Source organism: Chiloscyllium punctatum, chromosome 8 (genome assembly GCF_047496795.1).
Source record: "Chiloscyllium punctatum isolate Juve2018m chromosome 8, sChiPun1.3, whole genome shotgun sequence".
Taxonomy (NCBI): Eukaryota; Metazoa; Chordata; class Chondrichthyes; order Orectolobiformes; family Hemiscylliidae; genus Chiloscyllium; species Chiloscyllium punctatum.
The window spans coordinates 56,504,263-56,521,375 of NC_092746.1; the positions used below are offsets into that span (position 1 = coordinate 56,504,263).

Consider the following 17,113-nt stretch of genomic DNA (forward strand, 5'->3'; position numbering starts at 1 on the left):
TACTAAGCAAGCTTCCTGATTTCATGTCTAGCTCATTAATGTAGACTACACCAGGAAAACATCAAAACTTGAATAGAGGCTTTCATAAAACCATAAGACAGCAGCAGAATTAGGCCATTCAACCGACATAGTCTGCTCCACCATTCAATTTGGCTCATATGTATGACAATCCATTTTCCTAACTTCTCCACATAACGCTTCATCCCCTTCCCAATCAATAATCTATCTATCTCTGTCCTAATTGCATTCAATATCTTGGCCTCCACAGCCTTCTGCAGCAAATAATTCCACAGACTAACTACTCTCTGGTGGAAGAAGTTCCTCCTGATCTCAGTTCTAAAGGTGCATCCCTTCACCCTAGTCTCTCCTACTATTGAAAACATCTTCTAATGTCCTCTCTATCCAGGCCTCTTAATATTCTGTAAGTTTCAATAAGGTGTCCCCTCATCCTTCTAAACACCATTGAGTACAGACTCAGACTCCTCAACTGCTCCACTTCTGACAATCCCTTCATCCTCAGGAGTCATTCTTGTAAACTGCTTGTGGACTCCTCTTAATGCTAGCACATCCTTCCTTAAATATGGTGCCCAAAATTGCTCACAATATACCAAATGTAGTCTGACTTTGTGCAGCCTCAGCAGAACATCTGTACTCTTGTTTTCTAGCCCTCTTGAAATGAATTCTAACTTTGCTTTTGCCTTCCTAATTACCAACTGAACCTGCATGTTAACCTTAACAGAATCTGAACTAGGACTTCCAAGTCCATTTCTGTTTTCAATTTCCAAAGCCTTTCCATACTTATAAAATAGCATCCACCTATATTCTTCCTAACAATTCTTCCTACCTTGCACTTTTCCATATTGTATTCCTTCTGCCACTTCTTTGCCCATACTCTTAGTGCATTCAATTCCTTCTGCAGCCTCTCCACTTCACCTGCACTATCTGTCCTTCCACGTACCTTTGTGACATCTGCAAACTTAGCAACAATGTCCAGATCATTAGTGTACAATATGAATAGTTATGGTCCCATCTCTGACCCATCCTGAAAAAGACTCCTTTATCCTTACTTTCTGCCTTCTGCCAATCAGCCAATCGTCTTTCCACTCACCCACTCACCATCTCCACTCAGCCAATCGTCTATCCAGTCACCCACTCACCGCCCCCCCCTCCCCCAATGCCCCCTACCACCCCCCTCCCCCAACTTATCTCTCCACCCTGGATGCTCCCTGCTTCCATTCCTGATGAAGGGCTTTTGCCTGAAACATTGATTTTCCTGCTCCTCAGATGCTGCCTGACCTGCTGTGCTTTTCCAGCACCACTCTAATCTAAACTCTGGTTTCCAGCATCTGCAATCCTCACTTTTGCCTACCCACTCACCATCCACCTAACAGATTACGTGACCTTCCTGCCCTTGAAAACTTGTCACAGGAGGATGACATTAAATTCTGACCTTTGAGCTATGATTCCAGGATGAGCTGGAAAGTGGACTCAGGCTGAATAGCTATTTTTTCCAAACACTGACACCATGGGTCTCATGGCCTCGTTCTTCTGTTGTGTTTTCTATGTTAAAAGTTCCATTATTCATACACACAGAAGGAAAATTTATCAACAGTGGGCTTGCACGACCAGGACATTAATTTTCAAGTACTACGACTTTATTTTCCACCTTCCGCACATGTTGAGGTTGTCCTGGCAGATTTATGAAACGCAGGTGGCAAGCCTAGAGCAAAGGAGGAGCTTGATCCTGACTATGATTGGTGGTTGCAGTTGCGGGGAGAATTGCTTGCCCTCGAGTGGCTGAGACTGTGATATATATTTCCAGTTTTACTTGGAACTGGAAAGAACAAAAGTGCAACTCAGCGGCATAGTCGTCACTCGTGAGTACAGTTCATTCCAATCATGAATTAGTACAATATTTCAGCAACAGACGGAATACCATTTAGTAAATGCAATAATCCGGCTGGTAACTACACAGGGTCATACTGTACTTAACTACATTCGGATTACTTTGCGTTAGAAAGGATTTATTACAAGGGTCACCGGGTTAAGTGTAGCCACGCTAACGCATACTACAATAAACAGAAAACACGTTTTCGAAATACATTGCAATTGGTGAAGAAAAGTCGGGGCACAGAGAGTATACATATCGAATTTGACCCGTAGTTAGAATCGATTTACCCTTGACGAGACATCAAAGGTGGCTCATGTTGTTGTCATAGTGGGTTTACAGTGTATACATTTCTCCAGAATTCTTAAGAAAAACGCGTGGATTTTATGTTTTAGGCTGTGCACCAATTTTCAATTTTTTTTAAACTGCTGTTTTCTTTAGTTGGAATCGGACACAGTATGGATTTCGAGGAATTCCGTAAAAGGGGTAAAGAGATGGTGGATTATATCACAGATTACCTAAAATTCATTGAGCAGCGACCTGTTTACCCAGCGGTGCAGCCCGGGTACCTGCGATCGCTAATTCCAGACAGCGCGCCCCAGGAACCAGACAGCTTCGAGGATCTGATGTGGGACATCGAAAGAGTCATTATGCCCGGGGTGAGTGAATTCAACCTACAAATTACATCCCTGATGCTAAACCTTTGCACCTTGTACGTCCGCGCAGCATTAAGAAAAACTTCAATTATAAATCTGAAACTAACTGTTGCGTTGTATTTGAAAAGCTGACCAACAAGATGAAGTGCTGAAATAAAAACAGAAAACACTGCAGAAATTCGGCAGCTCTGGCAGCATCTGTGGAGACAAGGTAGAGTTAATGTTTCGGTTCTAGTAGCCCTTCTTCCGTTCTGAGGAAGGGTCACCATAGCAGAAATGTCGCCTCTGATTTTACTCCACAGATGCAGCCAGATCTGCTAAGTTTCTGCAGCAATTTATGTTTTGTCTCTGTTTTACAGCATCCGCAGTTCTTTGGGTTTTTACCCTTCATCAGAATTCTCAATTTTTTTAAATTCAGAAGTGCACAACTACGTGACTTTCCCACCATCAAAATCACCGTTACATCTTATTTTTGCTCTTTTTTTTGGCTTTTTTAACTACTAACCACCACCAGTAATCATCTGGCAGCCAATTCAGTATTTACATGCAAAGCCCATTGTGGGCAATGCAAACCATCAAAAGTGAGGTGGAGGTAGGGAAAGCAGGAAGAGGCTAAATCAGAATGGAGTTGGACGAGAAAATAAAGCATTGTGCAGGGCGACCCTGTAACTATGGAATTGTTTTCCATGGTTTCAATTACCTGTGGTTTACTGCAGCTGGAACATATTATAGGGAATATCCCAGCAGCCGGAATCTTGATCAGATGGGCCAGTGGGCTGAGGAGTGGCAGATGGAATTTAATTTAGATAAATGTGAGGCGTTACATTGGGGGAAGGCAAACCTCAGCAGGACTTATATAGTTAATGGTAAGATCCTTGGGAGTGTTGCTGAACAAAGAGACCTTGGAGTGCAGCTCCTCGAAAGTAGAGTCGCAGGTAGATAGGATAGTGAAGAAGGTGTTTGGTATGCTGTTCTTTATTGGTCAGAGTATTGAATATAGGACTTGGGAGGTCATGTTGCGGCTGTACAGGACGTTGGTTAGGCCACTTTTGGAAAATTGCATGCAGTTCTGGTCTCCTTCCTATTGGGTTCAGAAAAGATTTACAAGGATGTTGCCAGGGTTGAAGGATTTGAGCTATAGGGAGAGGCTGAATAGTTTTGGGCTGTTTTCCCTGGAGCGTCGAAGGCGGAGGGGTGACCTTACAGAGGTTTACAAAATCATGAAGGGCATGGATAGAGTAAATAGACAAGGTCTTTTCCCTGGTGTGGGGAGTCCAGAACTAGAGGGCATAGGTTAGGGTAAGAGGGGAAAGATATAAAAAAGACCTAAGGGGCAACTTTTTCATGCAGAGGGTGGTGCGTGTATGGAATGAGCTGCCAGAGGATGTAGTGGAGAATGTGCTGGTACAATTGCAACATTTAAGAGGTATTTGGATGGGTATATGAATAGGAAGGGTTTGGAGGGATATGGGCCGGGTGCTGGCAGGTGGCACTAGATTGTTTGGGATATCTGGTCAGCATGGACAGGTTGGACCAACGGGTCTGTTTCCATTCTGTACATCTCTATGACTCTCGGTGAGAGAGGAAAGATACAAAAGAGGCCCAAAAGGCAACCTTTTCACACAGAGGGTGGTGCGTGCATGGAATGAGCTCCCAGAGAAAGTGGTGGAGACGAGTACAATTGTAACATTTAAAAGGCATCTGGTTGGGTTTATGAATAGGAAAGGTTTGGAGGGGTATGGGCTGAGTGCTTGCAAATGGGACTTGACCTAAAAGGTCTGTGTCTGTGCTTTACATTTCTATGACCAGGGACCAGGAGGCTGCCAGGAAGTAAATTTCCTACTTAAATGAATGGGTTCGCTCCTATTCATGGTTTTGGTCTTCCACAGTAGCTCCTGGAACATAATATCCATGGGTACTGTGGGACTATTGTATTCCCCTTAATATCTTAACCAAATAGTCAATTGCTATAACAGTAAATTTGGAGTGAGAACTGTAATCAATGATTACAAATGTACTAACATCCTCTTTATTTTAGAAATAATACTGACTGTCACAATTTACCTTCCTTTTCAGGTAACCCACTGGCAAAGTCCTAATTTCCATGCCTATTTCCCCGCTGCCTGTTCCTTTCCTGGCCTCCTGGGTGATATGTTATCTGGTGCTATTGGCTGTATTGGGTTTTCCTGGGTAGGAATCTTTCATTGTTTTCTGCTTTAAAATTAAGGACAAGTAATTATGTGAAGGTTGCAGAGACATTGAATTTAGGGAGAACAAATGCATGTAATTAAATCTGTCAGGCTGTGCAGCATTGCAGGGCAGCAAAATAATCCAGTAGTTCTGAATTAATTTTTTTTTCACTTTATATTTTCATCTTTTAAACTTAGAAAAAAATGTTTAGAATTTGATATTCACTGTGCAAGTTAAAATACAAAAAATGGTTGCAGATAAGGGAGCATTGTAAATTAATAACATCAATTTCACTGTGTTATTTAACTAACATATGGAATATTCTAAAATACCAATGTGAATATATTTCAGACATATCAGGTTGATGATTTTGAATGTGACTTCAAGTTTTGCAGATATATCAAAGCATTGAGATTTCAGTAAATCTTTAATCCTTCTATACTGTTGCACTTTAAAATTGTGTTTTTTTGGGTGTTTATGTATTAATGAGATGGGGTGGAACTTGCTGCATTAGATTAGATTACTTACAGTGTGGAAACAGGCCCTTCGGCCCAACAAGTCCACACTGACCCGCCGAAGCGCAACCCACCCATACCCCTACATGTACCCCTTCTTACCTAACACTACAGGCAATTTAGCATGGCCAATTCACCTGGCCTGCACATCTTTGGACTGTGGGAGGAAACTGGAGTATCCGGAGGAAACCCACGCAGACACAGGGAGAATGTGCAAACTCCACACAGTCAGTCGCCTGAGTCGGGAATTGAACCCGGGTCTCTGGCACTGTGAGGCAGCAGTGCTAACCACTATGCCACCCACAGTGATTAAAAGCCAAAAGATGTGAATTGTGATCGGTTCACATTGTCAAGCAAAGTTTTGTTGAATGCAATTATTCAAAAGGTATTTTTCTTTGCAAGTAAGCAACACTAGTTGATGTCCCTTTGAGTGGCATAAGGCAAATCAAACCCAAGTATAGTTTTTCGGTCCAGTGGACCTAGAGCATGCAGATGTAATTCAATTTTCAATTTAAAGCCATTCTTCCTGTCAGTTTTAATTAATTGAACAGCAGAATAGTAAAATGGTTGCAGCAAGGAAGGAGGATATTTGAATCATTGTATCCATGCCACCTTTTCACAGGAACGACTCAGCCAGCCCCTCCTTCCTGCACTTCTGTAGTCCAGCAAATGTCTCTCTTCAAAAAAGATTCAATTTTGTTTTAAAAGCTGCTGTCTCTCAGAGTGTAGATAAAACAATTTTCCTCATTTCTCCATTTTGTCATTCACCGTATTTTGGTGCCTTTTGGTTCTCAACCCCTCTGCCAATGTGGAACAGTTTCGATCAATCTGCTCTGCCCAGCATATTGAACACATCTACCAAATCTCATCTATACCTTCTCTACAGATTATTATCCCAGCTTCTCCAATTGCACAAACTGGCAATTGCTCATCCTGAAAACCGTGTCTGTTAAACTTTTCTGTACCCTCTTTAAAGTCTTTATTTCTGAAATATTGGAGCTCAGTATAAAGTCCAATATACCACATGTGTTTAAACTAGTGTTTGAAAAGATGTATAATTAACTTTTTTACTCTTTGCCTCTCTTTAGAAGGCCTAGGATTCTATATGGCCTTTTAATTACTTTCTCAAAGTACCATTGCATCTTAAGTATTTGTGCACAAATACCACAGAGTCCCACTGCTCCTGCAGTCCTTTTTGGAATTGTACCCTTATGTTTTTCTTGTCTCCCCTCATTCTGTTGACCAAAATATGTCAAATGTCTGCCCAGCCACAAGCCAATCACTGTGTCTTCTGGGAGTCTTTCAATATCCTCCTTGCAGCTTACAATGATTCCAAGTGTGGTATCATGTACCAATTTTGAAAAAAAGTACAGTGTACAAGATAAATTTTTAGCATTTATCCGGAAAAACAGTGTCGTAGAGCTGACTACACACTGACTAAACATCTCTGAAAAGCTTTCTTTATATTCATTCATGAGATGTGACTGTCACTGGTCAGGCCAGCATTTATTACCTGTCACTAATTGCCCAGAAGGCGGTAAAGTGTCAACCACATTGTTGTGGGTCTAGAGTTTAGGTAAGGAAATAGAACCAGTCTGACTAAAATTGGAATACATTTGGACTCTAACCTCACACCATTAATGCATTGTCTGAGCTGAGATGTCACCTTTTTTTAATAAAACGTTATGTTATCTTGGGAATGAGACTTGAAAGAAGTTCTTGGGTTTACATATTAACAAATCAAAACCTGCAACCCATTTTAAAAAAGATGAGAGACTTAACAGCAATCTATGTTTGTTCAATATATCATATCAGTTGCATGACACCATAATCTTATGCAATAAATTCTGTATCTTATGATCCCACTAGCTACCTTACAAAGGAGCAGTGCTCCAAAAGCTAGCACTTCCAAATAAACCTGTTGGACTATAGCCTGGCATTATGTAATTTTTAACTTTGTCCATCCCAATCCAACACTGGCACCTCCTCACCATGAAGACCATGCATGATCTAATATGCTTCAATCAAGTCATCACTCAATCTTATAAACTCCAGTGGAAACAAACCGAGCTTGCCCAGTGTTTTCTCATAAGACGACTTGCTCATTTAAGGTATCATTTTACGAAACTTCCTCTGACCCTGTCTCCAATATGTTGACATCCTTCTTTAAAAAAGGGGACTGAAACTGCACATGGTATTCAAGATGTGATCTCACTCACCAACCTCCTGCCAAATTAAAGCAGAAGTCCTTAGTTTTACAAAAAACAGCAAATGCTGGAGAAATTCATCAGATTTAGTAGCATCTCCGGGGACAGAAAGAGTTAATATTTTCTGTGCAATGACTCTTCTTCAGAAATGAAGGGGCTGGAACATTGTATTTTTATGCTGTTGCCAAAGAAAGAGGAGAAGAAAGTGGAAGAGATGGTCAGAATACAAAGGCCTTTGACAGGATGAAACACAGAAAGATACTGAGCTTGTGGTGTTAGGGGCAAGGTACTGGCATGGACGAAAGATTGGCTGGCTGGCTGGCAGAAGGCAGATAATAGGAATAAAGAGGTTTTTTTAGAATGGCAGCTAGTGAAGATCCGCAGGGGTCAATGTTGGGACCACAACTATTCACATTATACATTAACGATCTGGATGAAGGAACTGAAAGCATTGTTGCTGAGTTAGACAAGTAGTGTTGAGAAAACAGGGAAACTGCAAAAAAGAATTGAAACATGCTAGGTGAGTGGACAATGAAGTGGCAGATGGAATACAATGTGGGAAAGTGTGAGGTTATGTACTTTGGTAGGAAAATAGAGGCATAGACTATTTTCTGAATGGGGAATAGCTTTGGAAATTTAAAGCACAAAGGACTGAGGAGTCCTATTTCAGGATTCTCTTCAGGTTAACATGCAGGTTCAGTTGGCAGTTAGGAAGGCAAAAGCAATGTTCGCACTCATTTCAAGAGGGCTAGAATACAAGACCAGAGATGTACTGCTGAAGCTGTATAAAGCTCTGGTTAGACCACGCTTGTAATATTGTGAGCAATTTTGGGCCCTGTATCTAAGGAAGGATGTGCTGGCATTGGAGGGGGTTGAGAGGAAGTTTGCAAGAATGAGCCTGGAGATGAAGGCTTGTCATATAAGAAGCAGTTGAGGACTATGGGTTTGTACTGGATGGAGTTGAGAAGGATGAAGGAGATCTCATTGTAACTTACAAAATAAAGTGGACACAGAGAAGATCTTTCCACTAGCAGGAGAGACTAGACCCTAAAGACACAGCTTCAGAATGAAGGGACAACCCTTTAGAACTAAGATGTGAAGAAATTTCTTCAGCCAGAGGATAATCTGTGGAACTCATTGCCACAGAGAGCTTTGGAAGCCAAATCATTAAGTGTACATTTGACAGTGAAAGATAAGTTCTGGATTGCTAAGGGGATCAATGGTTATGGGGAGAAGGCAGGAGAATAGGTTTCTCAACCCGTTCAGTCATGATTGAACGGCAGAGCAAACTCAATGGGCTGAATGGCCTAATTCTGTTCCTATATCTTATGGTGCCTAGGGTCAAAGAGTTTGAGCGCTAATGATAGTAAAGAAGAGAGTTCAATGCAAAAAACATGCATGTAATAGGTATGAATAGTCAAAAACAGATTAGTTCTGCAGTGAGCAAACCCATGTCACTTGTACATATAAAGTGCCGAGTTCGAAAATGAAGTACTGCTCCTCTAACTGGGATGGTGTATTGAAAAGGCAGGCAGCCATTAGATTGGGCAGCTCTTGTGGACAGAGTGGAGATATTCCTCAAAGTAGTCAGCCAGAATATGTTTAGTCTCACCAATGTAGAAGAGACCAATATTTGCAATGAATACAGTACATTATATTGAAGGAAGTAATGTAAATCACTGCTTCATCTGTAAGGTGTATCTGGGGCCCTTGACAGTGAGGAAGGAAGAGGGCAAGTGCAGCACCTTCTGCAGTTGCATTGGAAGGTCCCATGGAGGCCTGAGGAAGTGTTGGGAGTGACAGAGGCATAGGTCAAGGTATCACAAAGGAACTGACCTTGGGGAATGATGACAAGGAGAGGGGAAGAAATGGTGTCATCCTGTTAGAGGTAGTGGAAATGATGGAGGATGATCCTTTGAATGCGGAGGCTGTTGGGTGGAAAGTGAACACATGGGACATGTTATCATTGAGCTGGGGATGAGTGAAAGTGGTGAGTACAGAATAAAGCAAATTTAATAAACTAAATAATAATACCTCATTATCCTACTAGCTCATATACCTTACTATCTTGTAAGATCCGGGGATAAAGTCCATCAGGACTGATGGACCCATCAATTTGCCTTCAATTTGCTCAGTACCACTACCTGAATGATTACCATTTCACCAAATTCTTCTCTCCCTTCCACCTCCTATTTACAGCTATTGCTGGAGTTTATTTTGTATCCTCTAAAGTCAAGGCAGAAGTAAAATATTTGTTCATTTCAAACATAATTTCCTTATTATCCATTTTAACTCTCTATTCTCCCTCTTTGAAGGCAAAGTCTTACTCTTTTCCTTCATAAATACCTGTAGAATCTTGCCATCAATTTTTACATTTCTAAATAGTTTCTTCTCAAGCTCTCTTTCATCTGTTTAATCTCCCAGTCATTTTGAGCTGTTCTTTATGATCAGTTTAGTCATCTCACCTGCCAATCAACTTCCCACAATTATATGTTGTTTTCTTTTAATTTTGATGATTTTCTTAATTTCTTTAAGTAACTGAAGAAAATCAGTCCTCCCTTTGTATTTTTTCTTTATAGTGACAACATACTTATGAGTGTTTTGAAATATTCCCTTAAATATCTGTCACTGCTTCTGTATTGATCTACCCCTTTCCGATTATCCCGGTTTGATTTAGCTGGCTCAGATTTCATGCCAGTATGTTGCCCTTATTTAGGTCTTATTGTGGTTACTGCTGCATTTACTCTGAGGCTAGTAATTAATTCTGGCACATTTCACAATTCAAAGTCAATTATAACCTGCAGTGTGGGCAGCTCCAGAACGTTCTGCTCTAAGAAACTGTTTCTTTCTGAGAAACCACCTCATCCAAGCTACCATTTGTAATTTGATTTTTCCCGTAAATATGTAAATTAAAACCACTCAAGATTATTGCTGTCCCTTTATTATAAACACGCTATTTCTTCTTGTATACTTTGTCCTACATTGTGGTTAATTTTTGGGATCTGTAGGTCGCTTCCACTTGTGACTTATTTCCCCTAATAATCCTCATCTCCAGTCAACTTGGTTCTACGTCCTGATCTCCTGAACCATGTTGATCCCTAACTTTTGCATTAAAGCTATCCGTGATTAACAATGAATGCCTTCATTATATCTAAATTCTTATTCTTCTTGAATATCTGCATTGAGGATCCAATATTTGTCATCATGCATCAATGTCTCCAAAATTGCTATCAGATAATATTTATGCACTGGTATGGCATGGTGGTTAGCACTCACAGTGCCAGGCACCCAGGTTCAATTCCAATCTCAGGTGATTGTGTGGAGTTTGCATATTGTCCCTGTGTCTTTGTGGGTTCTCTCTGGGTGCTTCAGTTCCTCCAACAGTCCCAAAGGTGTGTAGGTTAGATGGATTAGCCATGGGAAATGCAGGATTACAGGAATAGGCTAAGGGGATGAGTCTGGGTGGAATGCTGTTTGGAGGGGCGGTGTGGACTCGATCGGCTGAATGGCCTGCTTCCACACTGTAGGGATTCCATGAGTCTACTTCAATGTGCACTATCAACATTCAGATACAGATTGTAAAATCTTGTCTTGACTGTTGGCATTTTACAAGGTTTATTCCCTCTGTCCCTTCCTTCCATTCATTGACCTTCATTTCACTTATTATTATTTTGCTTTTTTTGCCTTGACTGTACCCTTGATTTCATCTAGACAAGATTAATTCCTCACATCCAGTGTTTATTCCAAAGTCTCTTCTATTTCCTCAGTTATAGATTTTTCCAGAACACTGTTCCTACCAATAATTCATTCCCACTTTCCCCAGTACTGATGCCAATACCCTATGAACCAAAGCCCACTTTTCCCATGCCAGTGTTTGAACCATGTATCTATCTCATCAATCTTATGTACTTCTGCCATTTCAAATGTGGCTTTTACACATGAGATTCTGCTCTTCAAATTTAGTGTCTATCCCCACCTATGACATTGTTGAACAACAACAAGTGGATCTTACCCTCTCACTCCAAGTTCCAATCTAGACCCGAGTGGATATCTTGAATCCTGGCCATGGTTAGGCAACATTGCCTTCTGAACTCTTTTGCTTTGTTTTCTCTTTGCACAGAAAAGTATCACTACCGTCTTGCTATATTATCCCTACTATCATTACATTTCTATGTACTCCCTCCATTTAAAATACTTTAATTGTGGTCTCACCTTCCTGTCCCTTGCTACAAATGGAATTGAGCAACCGCCTTCACATAAAAAAATCAGTTAGCTCTCCTCTTCTTGATACATTGCAAAGTCATCAACTCAGTCTCCAATTCATTAACACTGAATTTGAGATCTTATAGCTATAGATGTTTGTGACAGATGTGTTTGCCCTGGAATACTTTCAGTTCCTAAACTTCCCATGTTCTGCAGCCATGACACTGAATTAATTAGAATACAGGCATGGAGAGACAATATGTCTCTCCATTGTCTCTGTTCTAACTAATTCAGTGTATTCTTTTATTTTAATCTGGCATGTAAAATTGTGGAAAAGAGAAATATTTTTTACTGTATCTACAAAATTCTGATACCCTTTCTAACTATAACCTATATATTAGCACCTACTAGCTGATCAGCTTACCCATCAGAATCCTGTGATGAGACTTCTTTCACTCTGTTTTTCAAAATGAACAGTTTTTTTTAGCAGATGAAGCAGCATACTCCAAAAAGGTAAAGAAAGGAAGAACAATGGTACAACTCCTTCTCCTACTTTGAGTGCTCACATTGCCAAACTTCAAAGCCTTCCACTCTGTGCCAAATGCACTCAATATTCTTTTTCCAAATCCTGATAGTGTGATACAACCTCAACTATATCTGCTTTCTCAACTCTTAGTTTCATTTCTACCTCCAACTTTTATGGTAATGCTATTAATTGGTTAATTCTTGCAAATCAGTCAAGCATAAATCTTACTTCCCTAGAAAGGTCACAACAACTGACAAAATTATTTTAATTTCCAATATGTAGAGTACAATTCACCTTAAAATTCTACTAGCCGTAAGTCCAGCAAGTCCTAATTTCAAATCCCGCAAAAGCCCCCAAAGTTAAGTTATGATCTGGTTAAGGACTTAATTCCATGGACTCCTCCTGAGTCATAACTTGGTGTAGCTGCCCCTCTTGATGGAATAGCTTCGCTGTGCAGCTAAATGCCTGACTGACAAGCAACCAGCAGGGAACAATTTTCTCCTCTGAATGCCTCTATCCAAATGCTTAAAATTGGCTATTCAGTAACCTATTCACTTTTCTGAGAAATCGATAGAAAACTTTGCAACAAGCCCAGTCCATATTGCTAGATGGAATCAAATATAACTAACACTTTGGAACAGTCAAATGCAGCAAACCCTTGAAACAAAATGATCCATGAATGCTGCAATTTTCAGGACTTGCTAGCTTACACTTAATTGAATAGATACACAGTAAAAATGGATTTCATCACACATCTCAAAATAATTCCTTTCAGTCTTGTGGAGATGCTCGATTCTGATACTTCTGTTGCTTGAATAATTCAAATACTTTAAACACTAAAACAACTTTTGATGAATTTCATTTAAGTTATTCCCACATCAGCATTATTATTTGGCAGATAGCCAAATTACTAGTGATATGGTGAGAAAAGGATCTGAGTAAATTCCCACTCTGTGGTAGACTGGTTAGAATGTTATTTGGTCCTGGAATAGGAAATTAAATATCGGCAACAAATGCTGGCCTTGCCAATGACATTCACATCCCACCAAGGAAAAAAAATTCTTATTGTGTTTGCTAACTTAATGTTGCTCATTAGACAGTATTTTATTTTAAACAGTGTTAATTCAAACAATTAAAATACACCTTACATCATTAATGTTTAAGCTCATGAAGTGTAAAAAAATGACTGTTGTTGCCTTTAGGCTGCAAGCCCTGCATGTTCAGAGTTGGAAACTGTGATGCTTGACTGGTTGGGGAAGATGCTGAATCTGCCTGAAGAATTTCTGGCTGTGACTGGCAGTGGAGGTGGTGGAGTGATACAGGTAAAAGAAAAGGCTCAGGAAAATATTATAAAGATCGTAAAGCACTATAACTGTCTAGAAATTGCAGGAAAAATAATGGCAAGTTTATGATATAGGAGCAAAATACTGCAGATGCTGAAATCTGTACTGAAAATAAAAAATGCTGGAAATCGCAGCAGGTCAAGCAGCATCCATGGAGAGAAAGCAAGCTAACGTTTTGAATCTACATGACTCTTCAACTGAGCTGACGTGAAATGTGGAGCGTGGGAGACATCTATGCAATACGTGGTTGGGGGGGAAGGGATGGAGTGCTTAGGCAGAAAGGATGTTGATAGTTCAGATTAAGTGATTGGAATGTGAGAAAAGCAGATCGATGATGCAGCTAACTGACTGCACCATGTCCTCGCTCCCCTCCCCTCACTCCGTTGGGTCTGTCTTCTTTGCAATCTATCAGTTAGACATACAATAACAGCAAAAAGAATGATTAAACCCATTTCCCAGCAAAATCATTCATAGATTCTCAACCCTAGTGAAGTATCACACCTATCTTCACACAAACACAGAATATCTCATTACTTTTTTACTGATCACTAAAAAAAGGAATTTTTTTTTCGGTTACTTTGACCACTTTACATTGATAACTGGCACCATTGAGTTTCAATCCAGTGGGTGGGAGAACAGGAAATTGCATATCAATCAAGTGAGATGATGTAATAGTGAGGAAGATGGTGGATGTGGAAATCTGCAAATTGGTCAGTTACTAGAAATAATTTTACCTTGCAGTTCAACAGCTTTTGAAAGGTGGAATTTTTTGCTCTTGATGTCGGGAATCTTCTTGCTACCTTTTGCTCAAGGTTTCTTCAATTTCCTTGTGAATGCATACATCATTCAATAGCTGGCAGGATATGGCCACAAGTCATCGATATTATTGCCAGAATGTTGTAAGAATATCGTAGCCTTTTTGCAACGCAGTTAATTTTTGATTTCAGATCGGAGTAAATTAACTTGGCTGAACACTGGCATTTGAGAATCTCAGGAAGAGCCCAAAATGAATAATCCATTTCTGCCTGAAGATATAGGTGTCTAGATTAGCTCCAACCTTCCAGCTCGGCATCGTCCCCATGACCTGTCCTACCTGCCTCATCCTCCGCCTAGGAACCCTCCAACTACACGGGGTGAATGCAAATTTCTCCAGCTTCCTCATTTCCCCTTCCCCCACCTTATCTCAGTCCCAACCCTTGGATTCAACACCGCCCTCTTGATCTGCAATCTTCTTCCCGACCTCTCCGCCCACACCCCCTCTCCGGCCTATCACCCTCACCTCCTTCCACCTAGCGTATTCCCAGCGCCCCTCCCCCAAATTCCCTCCCCCCTACCTTTTATCTCAGCCTGCTTGGCACACCAGCCTCATTCCTGAAGAAAGGCTTATGCCTGAAACGTCGATTCTCCTGCTCCTCGGATGCTGCCTGACCTGCTGGTCAATGCAAGTCAAATAGTCAAGGCAGGCAAAACCAAAGTAGAGAATGAGGTAAGACTGATAAATTAAGCTACATTAATTTCAATGCAACAGGTAAAGCAGATAAACTCGGGTCATGGTGGGAACATGGGATTGCAATATCATAGCTATTGAAGATATATGACTCAGGGAAGGGCAAGACTGGCAGCTTAATCTTCCACAGTGTTGCAGGATGTTGCAAGGGTTGGAGGGTTTGAGCTACAAGGATAGGCTGAATAGGCTGGGGTGTTTTTTCCTGGAATGTCGGAGGCTACAGGGTGACCTTATAGATATTTATAAAATCATGAGGGGCATGGATGGGGTGAATAGCCAAGGTCTTTTTCCTAGGGTAGGGGAGTCCAAAACTAGAGCACATAGGTTTAAGGTGAGACAGGAACTCCTGCAGAGATGTCCTGGGGCTGAGATGACCAACCTCCAAGAATCACAACTATCTTCCTATGTGTCAGATATGACTGGCGGGTTTTCCCCATGAGACCTATTAATTCCAGTTTTGCTTGGGCTCCTTGATTATACGTTCAGTCTAATGCAGCCTTGATGTCACGGGTTGTCACTCTCACCTCTCTTCTAGAATTCAGCTCTTTTTTCCATATTTGAACCAAGACTGTAATAAGGTAAGGAGTGGCTCTGGTGCAGTCCAAAATGGGCATCACTGAGCAGGGTATTGCTGAGTAGGTGCTGCTTGATAGCATTGTTGATGACACCTTGCATCACTTTGCTGATGATTGACAGTAGACCGATGGGGAGGTAATTGGCCAGGTCATACTTGGGCAATTTTCCACACTGTTGGTAGTGTTGTAACTGTATTGGAACAGCTTGGCTAGCGGAGTGGCAAGTTCTGGAGCACAAGCCTTCAGTAAAATTGCCGGACTATTGTCAGCGCTCGTGGCCTTTGCAGTTTCCAGTCTCTCTAAACATTTCTTGATATCATGTGGAGTGAATCAAATTGACTGAAGCCTGGTATCTGTGATGCTGGGGACCACTGATCTGTGATGCTGGGGACCACTGATCTGTGATGCTGGGGACCACTGATCTGTAATGCTGGGGACCACTGATCTGTAATGCTGGGGACCACTGATCTGTAATGCTGGGGACCACTGATCTGTGATGCTGGGGACCACTGATCTGTAATGCTGGGGACCACTGATCTGTGATGCTGGGGACCACTGATCTGTAATGCTGGGGACCACTGATCTGTAATGCTGGGGACCACTGATCTGTAATGCTGGGGACCACTGATCTGTGATGCTGGGGACCACTGATCTGTAATGCTGGGGACCACTGATCTGTGATGCTGGGGACCACTGATCTGTGATGCTGGGGACCACTGATCTGTAATGCTGGGGACCACTGATCTGTGATGCTGGGGACCACTGATCTGTAATGCTGGGGACCACTGATCTGTAATGCTGGGGACCACTGATCTGTGATGCTGGGGACCACTGATCTGTAATGCTGGGGACCACTGATCTGTAATGCTGGGGACCACTGATCTGTGATGCTGGGGACCACTGATCTGTAATGCTGGGGACCACTGATCTGTGATGCTGGGGACCACTGATCTGTAATGCTGGGGACCACTGATCTGTGATGCTGGGGACCACTGATCTGTGATGCTGGGGACCACTGATCTGTAATGCTGGGGACCACTGATCTGTGATGCTGGGGACCACTGATCTGTGATGCTGGGGACCACTGATCTGTAATGCTGGGGACCACTGATCTGTGATGCTGGGGACCACTGATCTGTAATGCTGGGGACCACTGATCTGTGATGCTGGGGACCACTGATCTGTGATGCTGGGGACCACTGATCTGTGATGCTGGGGACCACTGATCTGTGATGCTGGGGACCACTGATCTGTGATGCTGGGGACCACTGGCGGAGGCCTGGATGGATCATCTACTCAGCATTTCTGGCTGAAGGCTGTTGCAAAAGCTTCAGCCTCATCTTTTGCACTCAAGTGCAGGGTTCTTCCATCATCAAGGATGGGGATATTTGATGAGCCTCCTCCTCCAATGAATTGTTTAATTGTCCACCACCATTCACAACTGGTTTTGACAGGACTACAGAGCTTCAGTCTGATTGTAGGGTCGCTTAACTCTTTCTATCA

At 41.7% G+C, this 17,113-nt stretch overlaps 1 protein-coding gene across 4 annotated transcripts in view; it reads left to right on the forward strand.

The window, feature by feature from the left end:
• Positions 1-1,763: 1,763 nt before the first annotated feature.
• The window catches only part of ddc (dopa decarboxylase), a 114,242-nt gene continuing 98,892 nt past the window's right edge, over positions 1,764-17,113 (forward strand). The window contains exons 1-4 of one of the 4 annotated variants that reach the window (XM_072575613.1): positions 1,764-1,877; positions 2,330-2,547; positions 4,621-4,734; positions 13,388-13,507. In XM_072575613.1, the coding sequence (XP_072431714.1) occupies positions 2,347-2,547; positions 4,621-4,734; positions 13,388-13,507 (435 nt within the window). In that variant the 5' untranslated portion in view covers positions 1,764-1,877; positions 2,330-2,346. Of the gene's footprint in view, positions 1,878-1,917; positions 1,964-2,032; positions 2,219-2,329; positions 2,548-4,620; positions 4,735-13,387; positions 13,508-17,113 lie in introns of those variants that run through there. The other 3 variants (XM_072575616.1, XM_072575615.1, XM_072575614.1) reach the window with 3 other exon arrangements.